The sequence below is a fragment of the Corapipo altera genome, unplaced genomic scaffold (genome assembly GCF_003945725.1).
Source record: "Corapipo altera isolate COAL_440 unplaced genomic scaffold, ASM394572v1 61305, whole genome shotgun sequence".
Taxonomy (NCBI): domain Eukaryota; kingdom Metazoa; phylum Chordata; class Aves; order Passeriformes; family Pipridae; genus Corapipo; species Corapipo altera.
This window is the reverse complement of record NW_020884909.1, coordinates 2931640-2945766: the sequence shown is the minus strand read 5'-3', so window position 1 is coordinate 2945766 and position 14127 is coordinate 2931640. Positions and strand designations below refer to the sequence as shown.

At 44.9% G+C, this 14127-nt stretch overlaps 1 protein-coding gene across 3 annotated transcripts in view; it reads left to right on the top strand.

Moving 5' to 3' along the window:
* ABCA1 (ATP binding cassette subfamily A member 1) overlaps nt 1–14127 on the top strand; it is a 90610-nt gene that overhangs the window by 51071 nt on the left and 25412 nt on the right. For all 3 annotated transcript variants that reach the window (XM_027653209.1, XM_027653205.1, XM_027653206.1), the window contains exons 8-12: nt 4673–4759; nt 9229–9469; nt 10049–10188; nt 10424–10540; nt 13430–13618. In XM_027653209.1, coding sequence (XP_027509010.1) covers nt 4673–4759; nt 9229–9469; nt 10049–10188; nt 10424–10540; nt 13430–13618 — 774 coding nt within the window. The remainder of the gene's footprint in view (nt 1–4672; nt 4760–9228; nt 9470–10048; nt 10189–10423; nt 10541–13429; nt 13619–14127) is intronic.

The following is a 14127-nucleotide window of genomic DNA, read 5'->3' as shown; positions in this document are numbered from 1 at the left end:
GTGTTCTAGGTAACTCTTGAAAACTCAGTAATTATTAACAAATTATGGCTTTAAAAAAGAAAAGTGCTTGCTTGGTAAATTGCTTGAGCTGTAAATGTCACAGCACTGTTAAGGACTTTTTTTAAAAAAAGAAAGGCAAAAAATAAGTACTTTATATACCTGCTCATCAGTTTTATCTGGAACACCTTGAGTGTTGCCCCAAGTGCAGCGGTACAGTTAAGACAAAGAAGAACTTCTAATTAAAATTTTCCACTAGGATTTCTAGCTCTGTTACTCACCCTTTGTATTACTTCAATTTAGCCTTCTCTGCAGGATGAGAAAACAGAGCCAAGCACATAGAGGCACAGTAGGAGGGTTAAAGGGTGTCTCCTTATTCTTTTTTTTTTATATAAGAACCTATTTGAGACAGGGTGTTTAGATCAAAACCCAGCAAAATATCTGGAAGTGATTGCAGGGCAGCAAGGCAGAGGATCAACTTTCCTTCTTCTCTGGGTATTCACTCTGGGTGTTTCAAAAAGTCAAATTCCTTTTTCCAGGACCCACGTCTTAGTCTGTGTTCATTCTCTGAAGCCTTTTGAGCAACAATAAGTACTGTGGGACACGGGACATGTTGTACAAGATGCGGACACATCTTCTCTTTTTGAGGTTTGCCTTGTGCGCTGGGTGTAGTGAGTGGGACTGAGATAGGAGGAGCAGGTTTGAGAACAACAGTGAAGCAGTAAGGTTGCAAGCACTCCAAATTTTCTTTCCATCTTTATCCCAGTGGTAGGCCAGCAGTTGTCCCATGGAAGAACTACACAGTTTGGGAAAGGTTAGCAGGAGCAATGGCATTAAGTCCCCACCCATCCCAACACAGTCCAGTGGGACACCTCTGACTGTCTTATATCATAGAAATACCTGTTTAGATTTCCCTCTGCGAATCCTCCCCAGTTTAGAATATGATTTGAGGGGGAGGGGAAGGTTTAATGACAATTCAAATTCATCCTGTAGGATTTCATCTCTGCAGCACTGCCTAAGAAGGGCTTTGCCACACTCAATTCCAATGAGTAATAAGCCATAAATATGTTGCGGCTTGTGTACTGCAGTGGTCCTTGAAAGAGTGTGGGTGAGCACATGAAAATCCAGTTGTTTTTTCTCCCTTCGTAATATGGGTGGTATTTTGTCAAAAGGTTAGCATGAACTAAGTGTTAGATAATAAAAGGCTTTTAGAAAAGGTCTCTTAATGTAAATATGTGCTGCAATTGAACTTGTGGCTTCCCTTGCTCTTTTGAGAGCATTTTCAGTCAAGCACAATGATATCATCCTTTTAAGCAGCAGTAGTTTGGGACTTCTGGGAAACAAAAGCAGAAGCTTAAAGCACATGATTTTTCTGCAGAGGCCAGTAAAAAGTTTCTGCTGAGATCAGTATGGAGTTGCAATAACTATTTCAAAGCAAATGTGGCAGACTGGTCTTTACTAAGCAGAAACAGTTAGCTGTAGGATGCAGACTGAATTTTGGTGGAATTTTGTTATGACTTTTCAACACTTTTTAAACACATGCACTCTCACGTATGTTAGCAAATTGGATTTTTCCATCCCCAGTAACTCTCAGGTGGATTTATTCAAGGCTTGTCTTGATTGTGCAGTCAACTCCAGTCATCTCAAGTATTTTTCACTATTTTAAATCTTGTAGCATGCGCAAAAGAGCACACAAAGTGTGCTTGAGGCACTCTGTGCCTCAAGAGGGTTATGGTGTTGGCTACCCCAGAAGACAAATCTAGTGACTTGCTAGCCACTAACACAGCAATCACACAGGGCAGTTGTGCTCAAAACCTGCTAGAACTTTCTTTCCACAGTGTGCCTAGAATGGACAGTCGATGTTTTTGCAGCGCTTCACCAGAACATGAGTCATTGCCCCTCAGCCCCAGGATGTAGTGCAGACACCTGTTAAAGCCAGTCTCACAGTAGGACCAATCTTACTGAAGCTGCCCTGAACCATCTAAAGGTTTCTTATTTATGGAGTGATCTACTTAATGAGCCCCTACAAAGTTTTATATTGCGGGGAAATCAGTGACATGCTCATCTGTTCGAAGAAGACTGGCCTCTGTGACTGATTTTTGTCATTGTCTCTGGAGATGACTTGTGAGAGGCTTCTTGAGTGGGCTTTAGCGTGCAAGAGGTGGTAAAGAAAATAAAATTTCCTCCATGTCAATGATACCATTGCAAGTTATGGTGAGAAATGAACTTGAAGTGATGTGAATTTGTTAGGGAAGAAAGGTCAGGGTACTGTGGTGTGAAAGGATAGGAGGCTGCTCCTCATGTTTCAGGGTAAGGTTTGCAAGCTCCTTGAATCTCCTAAGACTGACATACTGAGTCAGGACAAAGTCTTGTTAACCTGAGTGTCATCGAGTGATAGCCCTTAATGGAGGCATGTGACAGAATGCAGCCATGGGGCAAATATGTAATAACATTTTCTCAGTGTAAAGTCCTGTACTTCAATAGCTTGCAACTCAGACTCTGTCAGCTACTGCTGAGATCTTGGTTTTCAACAGCATTTGGTAAGATTTTTGTGTTTAATGAGTTCTTCTAAGCCTTTCTCAAACTCACAATACCCTCAGCATTGCATGATAGCTACTGATTTTTTTTCCATTTTGACTAAGTTGCATATGCAGAAGCTTCTTTTGGTTTTGTTTTAAACTGGTCATTTCACTGGAAGTCCTCCAGTCCTGTAATGTGAGGCACAGTGAAAAATCATCCCCAGTTTCCATTCTCCATCCCACTTATAATTCTGCAGACCCCTCTCATAACCTGTGTTTGTCCTTACAGATCCCATTGGAAGAGTTGTGGTCTATTGTTCTTCCAACGAAAACCGTTCTTGCCTTGAATCACACTTGTGGCCTTTGTTCCTTCAGAGATGGAGAACCTAAAGTTGCACGTAGTTCTTGAGAACTAGGACTGCAGTGTGGATTTATATTGATGTTGATCTGTTTTATCACTGTAATTCTAAGATCTCCCTTTCTGAGTGGCATTAGCTCATTCAGAGTCATAGAAGCTTATCTCAAGGTTCTTCTCCCTATGTACTTTACTTTGCAGTACCGAATTTTGTTTGGCACTTTGTAACAGTGTGTCAGCATGAAGTTGTTCCCTAATCCTTTGCAATTGAATTTTGACTCCTCACTGCTCTGAACCAGTTAGTGTCATCAGAAAACTCTTCCTCAGCCATGCTGTTCCTGAATCACCTCTGAATACAGTGAGCAACACAAAAAACTATGTAGATTGATGAGGTATATGGAGCTGAACAAGCACATCTATTGTTATGCAGGAACCTAGGACCTTCTACGTCGTTGCTAAAGTGGTAGAGCAGATATGTAGCTTTGGTATCTGCTAACTGAATTTCTTTAAATGTGTCTTGAAGGTCTAAGCCTGTGGGAATTTTGAATTGCTTTTCTTCTACCCCTAATGATGTGGGTTTTATTTATCCAAACTTTAAGGACTGTGTTTATTAGCAATCCACAGAGGTTAGAGAGACCCTCCCTGACTTTGCAACTGGCTTTGGAGTGAACACTAACTGTGCACTCAGAAAAATTATCTAGGTCTTACGTGTCCCAGCAGATCAGCAGAGCAGTGCCCATTTACACCAGCTGATGCTGACCAGGTCTTAGCAGCCTCCAGCAGATCAACTAGAATAAGTGAAAGCCTCCAGGCTTTGTTTCCAGGAGTTACTCCAGGAAAGATGTGAAAAGGAAAAGATTCAGCTCAAAAGTTGTGTGCTAGAATCAAGGGCCTTGGCTGTTCAATGTGTAACTTCAGTATGCCTTCAGATGCCACAACATGTAGCTACTAATGTGAAATCTTCGGAAATTACTTTATTCCTCATTCCCTTGAAACGAAGATTGTGTCCAAGTGTTTCCATTCACGATAATACAGATATGTGAACAGAAGGTCGAAAGAACCCCACAAACCAAAATCCAGGCCCACTAGTTACATGTGGAGCAACTGGAAACAAGGAGTTGTCTTCAGTGTAACTCCCTGCTAGAGCAAATAATTTCCTGAAAGCTATACCTTCCACTTCCAGAAACCTGTCAGTCTTGCTCTTGGTGAATGGTACATGTCAGCTGTTTCCTGGAAACTGGTTGTTTTTAAATAAGCCACTGGTTTAGACAAAAAACATCAAGGCCCAATGGGGGGACTTGAATAGTGCTGATATACACTGCAGTAAGGAGTTCTTTGTATGTGAGCTGGTATCTGTGTAATCTCACTGAAAACTTGTGCCTACCAAATCATTTTGACAATATCCTCCGTTGTACTGACTTTGTACATCCCCTTCTTAGTACTGGCTTGCAGGATTTCAGGTCTGTCCACATGCTGTGCTTGCTTTGTGACCTGGAATGCAAGTCATCCTTTGCACTGTTAAGCGTGTGTGCATGCATATAACATTTTATTGGTATGGTTCTGGTTATGGCATCTGTACCTAAACCCGTGAGGAGGGAAAGGAGTGATCCTATCACATTGCAGGGTGCAGATGCCTGAGGTATTTTAAGTTCAAGGTTGCACAGAAAGCCAGCTCTGCCTTCCCCATCAAGAAAGTTGCTGTGTAAGCAGTCCTTACTACTCTATACAAGAATGTTTGTAAGAGTTTAATAATCTTTGTGCCTTGCAGTAACTTTTAGTTTCTTTTTCTGTCTTCCTGCAGAGACAACTTTCTTTCAATTCCTCCTTGTGGGATCTATCAGAAACTGTGGAAACTTTGAGAGAGAGCATTGGGAAGCTCGTTAAAGAGGTAAGGAGCACCTTTGTGTCACAACACATTACCATTGTGATGAAGTTGCTGTCTTAGCCTGCGATGGGAGCACAGAGGCACGGGTGTCCTTAGAGCAACTCTTCAGTCAAATCCCTGACTTGTTTTGAAAACTTTGCCCATCTTACAGCTGTTTTGCCATCCTACAGCTCTGTCAGTACAGGCAGCGCTCTCTTTGCAGCCCCTTGGCACTCCCAAGTTACAAACACCATAGCAGGAATTCAGATGTTTTCTGTAGTGTTTTGCCTTCTCAGCAGTGGCACAACTGTTGCCCTTGCAGTACATCTGCTGCCTAGCAGTGCCTTACAAGCTGTGTGTGGAGGCTTTTCACTCTGTTTTTTTTCACTCAGTTGCCAACCATGTCAGGGTTATTACTTGGTTGTATCTACTGTTTTTTGGGTGTGGTTAGGGTATGGCATGTGGAAAAGATGTTGTGGCTGTTCTAATCTAAACTACTAGCTGTAGGCTACTGTTGCCTCTTTGTCTAACTAGCTTTTTGGGGCAGAGATTGTTTTCCAGTGTTGAGGGGCACTGGGCACAACGACATCACAACACTAAACATTAACAGAGATTTGCAGAGCCAAACTGACATTCTCGAGACTGCAAGTATTTGTTTTTGCAGGTGAAACGATGGTTCAAGAAAAAAAGCCCCGCGTACCTTAGTGTGAGTCAGAAGTCCAAATCTGGTGGGGGGAGGAGGGGGGGGGCTGCTGAGCCAGAAACTTATCCGAGTTTTTTTGGCTGGCTCTGACTTTGAAGTGCTGCTATTAGTCAAAAACATTCTCTCCCTGGAGCAGAAATCACAACCATCTAAGCTAAACAATGCCGCCGCCTCCATCTAAGCTAAACAATGCCGCCCGCCTCCTCCTCCCCTTCGCTAGTCTTCCGTCTTCTGCATCAGAGCAGGAGAGCTCAGCGGCTGTGAACGGCAGTAACCTCTGAGAGCAAGCACAAGAGCGGGTCACTTCAGGTTAGCATGCGCCTCACTCCCACGGAGGGGCAGCTGCCGGGAGCCTGCGCCGTGCCAGCCAACAATTCCTGGCACGCATCCTTCCCCGAGTCCTCCAACCTGCCGCTGAGTCCCATTTGCATTGAAATTAAGACTATTCCAGAATCAGCTTCAGCTAGGACCGTGGCAGAGCTTTTGCTGCCACGAGGGAGGCTGCCCTTCAGAGTTTGATTACAGCTGTTTCCTGTTACGTCACTTCAGCTTGCGTGGTTTTTTTTTTTTTTGTCTGGGATAAAAGTAATTGAAACCATGTGATACTCAGTTTGCTGATGTGGACGAAAACGTCCCACAGTAACGTGCCTTTTGCTTGGCAGCTGCTTTGGGTAGGACTACCTTTTATTTTACCCTACTGCTCTGCAAACAAAGGCAGCTTTTTGCCCTGTGTACAATATGAGCTGCTCCAGATGGCCTGACCAAAAGTTACTTCTTATTGTCTGTCAGGCGGATTTCTGTGTGAAAAGGAGGGACTTGCTCCCTTGTTTCAAAGGGCAGCAGCTTGAGGGGGTTGAGAGAACTATTGTTTGTGCCATGTCTAGGAGCCTTTTTAGCAGGGAATTTTAATTAGAAAATGGTCTGAACAAAATATTTGTCTTGGAGTGTGGGGGTTGATTGGATATGTGTCCTTGAACTCTTCAAATCAAGGTCCAGGAAGGCAGATTAGACACCAAGAGCAAGGGCAACTATTAAGAAACACTTAGGGAGCCAGGTCTGATGTCTGGGAAAAGAAATAGCTTACTAACCCTTCATGCATGAGATGCTTGTTTCCATGGTGTAAAAAGAGCAACTCTGCATGTAAATTGTGAAGTTGCTGGTGCCAAAGATGAAACAAAGCTCCTTGCTCAGGCTGTTTTAAAATTATATGTAAAAATATATTTGCCAATGCACTCCCTCTGTAAGATGATTAACACTTCATATGTTCGTGGGAATTAACTGCGCTTCCTATTTGTGCACCTTTGCTCCTCATATTTTGGAGTTTGTGGTACTTAGCTAAAGCAGCTGACTTTTTGCTAAGCTAAAATGAGCTGTTTTGCCTAAGGTATCAATACTCCTCAAGGGGTCCTTTTGAATTGCACTCTGTAACACATCTGAAATACAGCCTTGGCCTCTTGGGTAGGGAATCGTCAAATCCGAAAGTCCACATGAGCATGTGTAACAAACAAAGGCTGTTATGTGACAATTTTTTTCCATCAGTGTCCCATGATGGTCCTGTCAGTCACCCTGAACCTGTGGAGTCAGGTTGAGTGGCACCAGGGTGCAGACAAAGGCAGCAGTGAGGAAATGAAAGCACACTTGAACCAGTCAGTCTGGACACACATACTGAATCCTCAGGCTTTAGCTGTTCTCACAGCTGTCTTCCATCAGATCAGTGTGTCATGTGTTTTTAGGCAGCTAAAAATAGAGGCTCCTTGTGTAGATGACACATAGTTGCTGTAGTTTAGCATAAAAGAATTTTTGTCCAGATGTTGGCACATCCAGAGGATGCACAGTACTGCAGATGAACACAAAGAGTCAGGTTTGCTTCCCACTGTAAGGCCAGAGACTCTTGAGTGCACTTTGCTTGGGTGATCTTGGATTGAGTTGTTCTAGCACACTGCTGCTTTCAGCATTGTTGCTGGCTGGCTTTACCAGCTGTCTTAGGCTTGGGTTACCTGCATTTTATTTAAACAAAGGTGACAGAACCAGTACACAGTGAGCAAAATTGGCAAATGGTCTTTGATTGACTCCGTCCTGTTTTCAGAGACAGTAACAGTTGGACCACAGCGTCTAAAGTTTGTTTCTAAAATGCAGCTTGATGAGCAGTTACAAATAGGTGTCTCAGCAGCTCTCCTTGCCTTTATTAGTGCATGTGGCTGTTTTGAGCAGCATGATAAAAACACCCAAGTTAATGTCACCTGATATAGCAGTCAAGAAATCAGTTAAAATGCTAGAAAAGATTTAAAATGCCTTTTACTGTTTGATATGGAACACAGATGCAGGCCATTAATCTCCAAAAAAGGATAGCAGAATTGGAAAAAAACATTCAGAAAAGGGCAGTTAGGACGTTTAGAAGTGGAATGACTTTCATACAAAGAACAAGGGAATAGGCTGAGACTGGACAGCTTGGCAAAGAGACGAGCTGGGGATATGACAGAGGCCTATAAAGTTGTGTGGCACATGAAAGAGATAGGAATGGAATGTTACCTGTCTCTTCCACTAAAAAAAAAAAAAAAAGACAATGAAAAAGGACACCAAATAGAACTAATCATAACCAAATTAAGGAAGGGGAGAGAAGGTTCTTTTGAGTGATACGGTGATGTGTTGGATGTTAAACACTTGTGGATGTTCAAAATTCTAGGAGCTGACAATGGAAGAAATTCATTGAGGGTTAGGAAATAAAAGTTCCTGGAGCTGAAAGTAAATGGAAGGTGGAAGGTTACTTCGGGGAAGTATCCTACATTCTTACCTTTTTCTTATTTTTTCATAGCATCCACTTACTGTCACCTTCACAGAGGTATTGTTCTTGTGTCTTGAGACAAGGAGTCTGAGAGCAATGCTCCAGTGTAGCATGAAACCAGTACTCAGGGAAGTGGGTTGCTTTTCCTCCTGTGGTGAGCTTAGCCATACCCAAGTATGGCCACATTAATGCAGTGAGTGTCTCAGACTGAGGGCCTGGTGCTTTTATTCATGACACATTGCAGACACATTGTCTGGTTTATGCCAGACAAATGAGTCTGGAGGTACCAATTTTCCTGGCTGGTTGTGTGTTGTCACCCCAAGCGTGGTGCCAGATCAGCTGGGCAGAAGGCTCCTTGCTGTGGCTGGCTGCATGCATGGCTTGCACTGTAATCAGGCTCCAGGCTGCAGCAGGGCTTGTTTTCAGGGATTTTCTGGGAATGCTGTTGACGATGGGGCAGGGATAAGCGATACCAATCTGAGTGGTCAAACTGGCTGCCAGGTGGAGGCTTGCTGACCTCTATGGAATTGTGCCAGGTGACACTGCTGTGGCCTGCAGCTCACCCAGCCTGTGTCGCCTGAGCTATACTCACTGTGTGTTGTTCCTTTAATCCCTGTTCTGACTCAATGCACCCCACCCCACCAGTCCTTGTGAGGGGACTCCACTGGAACGTGAGGCATTGTGCAACCGGGAGGAGAAGCAGCTTCCATGTGAGAGGACAGGGAGGGCAGGAACCACCCAAAGCACTGGAGGAAAAAACTCAAGAGTAAAGAACTTGGCAAGGATACATTCCAAGTGCTTGCACAGAAGAGACTTCCTTCTATATTCTCCTGCTGCAGAAGTGGGGGGGGATGTTATCCCTGGTCCTTACCCTTGGTGTTGTGTTCAAGGGCATTCTCATCTGTTCAAAACCAGATGTGTGATTTGAAGGAGCACAGCAAGACCTTCTCCTTTCATTAATCCTGTTCTGTACTTGCTTCCATTCTTTTCTACCCTCTTCCCCTCCAGTTGCTGACTATGAGGAGCTGGAGTGACATGAGGCAAGAGGTGATGTTCCTGACCAACGTGAACGCCTCAGACTCCTCTACACAGATCTATCAGGCTGTGTCACGCATCGTGTGCGGCCACCCTGAAGGTGGAGGGCTCAAAATTAAATCCCTTAACTGGTATGAGGACAACAATTACAAAGCACTGTTTGGAGGCAACAGCACTGAAGATGATGTAATTAACTTCTATGATAACTCCACAAGTAAGTGTAACCCTGGCATGGCCCACGGTCTCGTCCGTCTGCTTCATGGTTGTCACCACTGGTGTTTCCCGATCTTCCACAGATGAAAGCAGGTGGTCCTGAGGGACAGTATGCTCTGTTGTTTCAGAAAGGCATGTGCATGTCATCCTGCATGTGGCCTTAAGTTCAGGGAAGGTGCCAACACACAGAAATTCCCAAGGCCCTTCTGGAGAGTCCACAGAAAGCTGTGCAGTGGGCTTCCTTTGTGGGGAGAGGGAGCACAGTCATGTGCAACCTTTGGAAATCTGTCCTTTTTTGGACAGATTTTGCTTGTGCAGTGCAGTGGGGTTGTTGGGAGCATTGCAGAACTACTACTGTGGCTCTTAATGATGGAGGTGAGCTGGTTACTCTGTGTTCACTGGGCAGGCTTGGGCGGAAAGGGGCTTTTTGCGGAGCTTTGTGGTAGAGGAGGGGTTCTGTGTCTGAAAAATGCTGTGCTTTCAGTTGTGACTGTCCTTGAAGCCCACACAAGTGGGGTTTATGCTTTCTGCAGTTGTCACTGTGCTCTCCAGCCACTCACTCTTGTGCTCTCTTAATCAGCACCCTACTGCAATGAGCTAATGAAGAACCTGGAATCCAGCCCGCTTTCCAGGATTATCTGGAGGGCTTTGAAACCCTTGCTGATTGGGAAGATCTTGTACACTCCAGACACACCAGCTGTAAGGAAGGTCATGTCTGAGGTAACTATAGCCCTGTCCTCTGATATGTAGCACGAGCTATGCCTTCTGGCTGTGCAGCTGATCTGGTCTAGTTATATTGGGTCCAAACACAAGCCTAGAAAGGATTGGCTGTAAAAGCAGAGCCTCCTTAGTGCACCTCCCATGCACTTAGTCTTGAAGGCTCAATGCACCCTCTCAACCCACAGTGGGTCTCTGCCAGATTTTGGAAATAAACTTCCTCTCCTCTTTGTGACAGGTGAACAGGACATTCCAGGAGCTGGGTGTGTTTCGTGACCTCGGGGGAATGTGGGAGGAGATAAGCCCAAAGATTTGGACATTTATGGAAAGTAGTCAGGAAATGGATCTCATTCGGGTCAGTATGCTGTCCTTGCCAGAACCACTACTGTTGTTTTTTGCAATAAGTGATGAAATATTTATTTTAGATGATGCTTCGTGGTCCTTCAGTGCTGGATTGGGCAGATAAATAGTATGGATGGGACCACTTCTCAAAACAGATTGTGATTGTACTAATGCTGCGTTATACTTGACATTCCTTCCTTCATGTAACAATCTCCTGCAAATGGGAGTAGTGCACGTTTAACACCTGTTTCTAATCTGCCTCTGTTGGGAAATGGATTGTTTCATCCACAGCATTGCCCTAACAAGTTATGAGTACATCACCATGGTCCCTCACGTGCAGCTCTGAGGGGTGGAGCTTTGCACCCTGCGCTGATGTCTTTGGAAGCACAGCAATGTAAAACTGGGATCAAGCAACTGAGGGACAACTGTAGAGGAGCTTTTCCAGCGGTCTCTGCAAGGCAGCTGGTTGGGTATCACAGTGCAGCTGTTTGTGTACAGAGACCTCCCCAGGTCCTAAAAGCCTTGAAATTCTTTCCTTTTTTTACTCCAGTGTAATGCTGTGCTGAATAATCTATGACCTGTCCTGTTGTACTTTTCCGTGAACATGACATACTGGAGTGTCAGCCTCCTGTACCTCTCTTGGCTTTATGAAAGTTAGTGCTGTAGAGGTGAGAACTGTGGCTACTAACTGTAAGCTGAACAGTTTGTTGCAGAGTTCAGGCAGAAAGTCAAGGTCCAAAACTTGGATTTGCAGTCATGTCCTCTGAAAAATGAATGTTTGTGGGGTTTTTTGTTTGTTTTGGTGTTTTTTAACGGACCCTGTGCTTTTCTGGTTTTCTGTTTTGTGTTGCTTATTAACTCTGCTGTCTCTGGTAGTTAATCCTTGATCTTCCTAGCAATCTCTCTTCTGTATTGGTGTAGTAACAGGAGTTCCTTTGTTGTCACCTGTTGATGATCACACAAGCATGAGTACTTCACTATTAGTGCCCAGGCAGCTCCCAGACAGCATCCCACTCAGTTTAGAGGTGCAGCACGGATCATTTGCACCTTGAGGACATGGAGATGCTGGAGCATTTCCCAGGAAGGACAACAGAGCTGATGAAGGGACTGGAGCACAAGTCTTGTGAGGACCAGCTGAGCAAGCTGGGGTTGTTTATTCTGGAGCAAAGGAGGTTTGGGGAGACCTTAGTGCTCTCTGCAATTACCTGAAAGAATGTTGAAGCCAGGTGGAGGTTGGTCTCTTCTCCCAGGTAGTAAGAATGAGAGAAAAGGACTTCAAGTTGTGCCATGAAAGGTTTAGATTAAATATTAGGAAAAATTTCTTCACTGAGAGGATGGTCAGGTATCAGAACATGCTGTCCAGGTGGTGGAATCACCATCCCTAGAAGTGTTCAAAAGGCACATGGCTGTGATACTTGAGGACATCACTTAGTGGTGGGCTTGGCAGCGCTGGGTTAACGTTTGATCTCAGTGATCTTAGAGATGTTTTCCAGATTTAACAAGTGAATAAACTGAAACAGAGTTGCCTGTTTGTGGGTGCTTTCAAGAGGGAGATAGGTCTTTTGCTGGTTGTTAGCCACTGAGGCTGCTATGCTGCTGGGTTGACCAGTCACCATCTTTCAACTTTCTGGGTTGTACAATCTCTTTGGCATATTTCTTCCTGCTGAAGTACAGGAATGTGCTTTGCTTGCCCATCTCTGCCACTTCTAGCTTGATGCTAATGTGGCTGCTCACTTCAGGAAGGACAGTATGTGCCCTTAGAGTTAAGGAGCTTTTATATGGGCACTGAACAAGATGAGGCTGAGCCACTTCCCTGCAGGCGTGGTGTCCTTCCTGCTGGGGATGGTGGCATAAGCTAACCTTGGGAGGCCAAGTGAGAAGAGAGCGAGCATATCCAATCCCTGTTTGCTTGGATTTCCTTTTTGTGTGTTTTCCTTTGCTAGTTTGGTCTGTTCTGTTTCTCCAGTTTGCAGTGCTGTTTTTATAAGTGTGTGACCCACTACTTTCTGGTTTGAGGGTAACAGCAGAGCATGGAGAAACTCTCCTTGCTTCATTTTTTCTTGGGGCAGAAAATCCATTTCCTGTTTTTATTCATATGGATTTTTGCAGTTTTTTCTCTTGTGCAGGCTTTTTATTATTTTTTTTTCTCATCTCCCTGACTTCAGCTCAACTATGTCCTTTGCAATTAATGCTCCCTTCCTGCCTGACCGTATATTGTCTGCCCGGTGGACTGGTGTCTGCTTCAGTGACAGGCTGGAATTGCACTTGTGTGAGGTGTTGAGCATTCAATAGCCTGTCCTCAGAAAACGAAAGTTAAACGAGGTGAAAAGAGCACTGTCCCAGCCAGGAGAACAAAGGCAGTTCATCGTGGCTGTACAGGACTGCTTCAGTCAGGCCTGGTGACACAATAGCAAAATATGTAAGAAAATCACTTGGCCTCTGGTGCTGGTATTTCTGCTCAGCACCGTGACAGTTGAGCCTTCTTCCTTGCCACAGTCCCTCTCCATCCCAGCTAGGAGCAGAAGCTTGGCAACCAGCATAAGCTGAGTGGGTTTCTGCTGAGCACGCATCTCCCTCCTCCCTGGTTTGCATTTGTAGGGTGCAGAGCTGTGCATGGCTCTCTGCTGCCCTCTCCTTGGGAGAGGGGTGGCAGGACGTGGATGCAGCCAACCAGCCTGCAAAGCACACCCGATGGTGTAGCTATACCTGGTGAGGCATGTCCTTCACAATGGGAGAGTGAAAGGAAGGACCCCACTGTGCTGATCCTCTCAGTATGACAGAGGGCCTCTCCCTGCACCTTTTTAACAGGTGTTTTCCGTGGTAGCACATGTTTTCATTATGAGAGGGAGATCTAACATTAATTCTCATAAGTGTTTCTCCTTTGAAAACAAAATATCTGCAGACCCTGCTGAAAGGCAAAGCCCTCTGGGACCTGTACTTGCCAGCGTCCAACTGGACAGTGGAGGACATTGCCCGTTTCCTGTCAAACCATCCGGAGGACTTTGGGACAGAAGATGGCTCTGTGTATACCTGGGTGGATGCCTTCAATGAGACAGACCGGGCTATCCAGACCATCTCCCGCTTCATGGAGGTGAGATCCTGCTACTGTGAGAAAGAAGCTGGGGGGATGGCAGGAGCTTGATCTCCACCCGTGCAGTGGGGTGTTCTGGAAAGGGAAGTTCCTCAATCCATTTTCTGGGCACTACCAGGTGTTAGCAGGGCTCAGTACACAGCGTGTACTGAGAAATAAATGAGAAAATTATCATTTATTCAGGTGCCTAATATAGATGTAGGGACCTAGCTGTAGGCCTTGTTCTTGAAGCTTTTGCTTTGACTCCTCTGTGTGGTTTCCTTCCCTCCTATTATTCGGTGACTGAGAGTTGCTGTCGTCTCTGGCAGTGTAACAGCTCCTGTTTTGGTCTGGGGTTTAGCTGGGGACCACAGTGAAGCCAGCAGCTGCTTTAAACTGAAGGAAGACAGCAAGTAAAAAAATTAGTTCTGCTTGTTGCGTGATCATCCTGGGAGATGAGTGCAAACAGAAACAGGCCATGGTCTGTCAGGGACCTGGTCCAAAGCCTTCAGGTCTTTCCATGATATTTA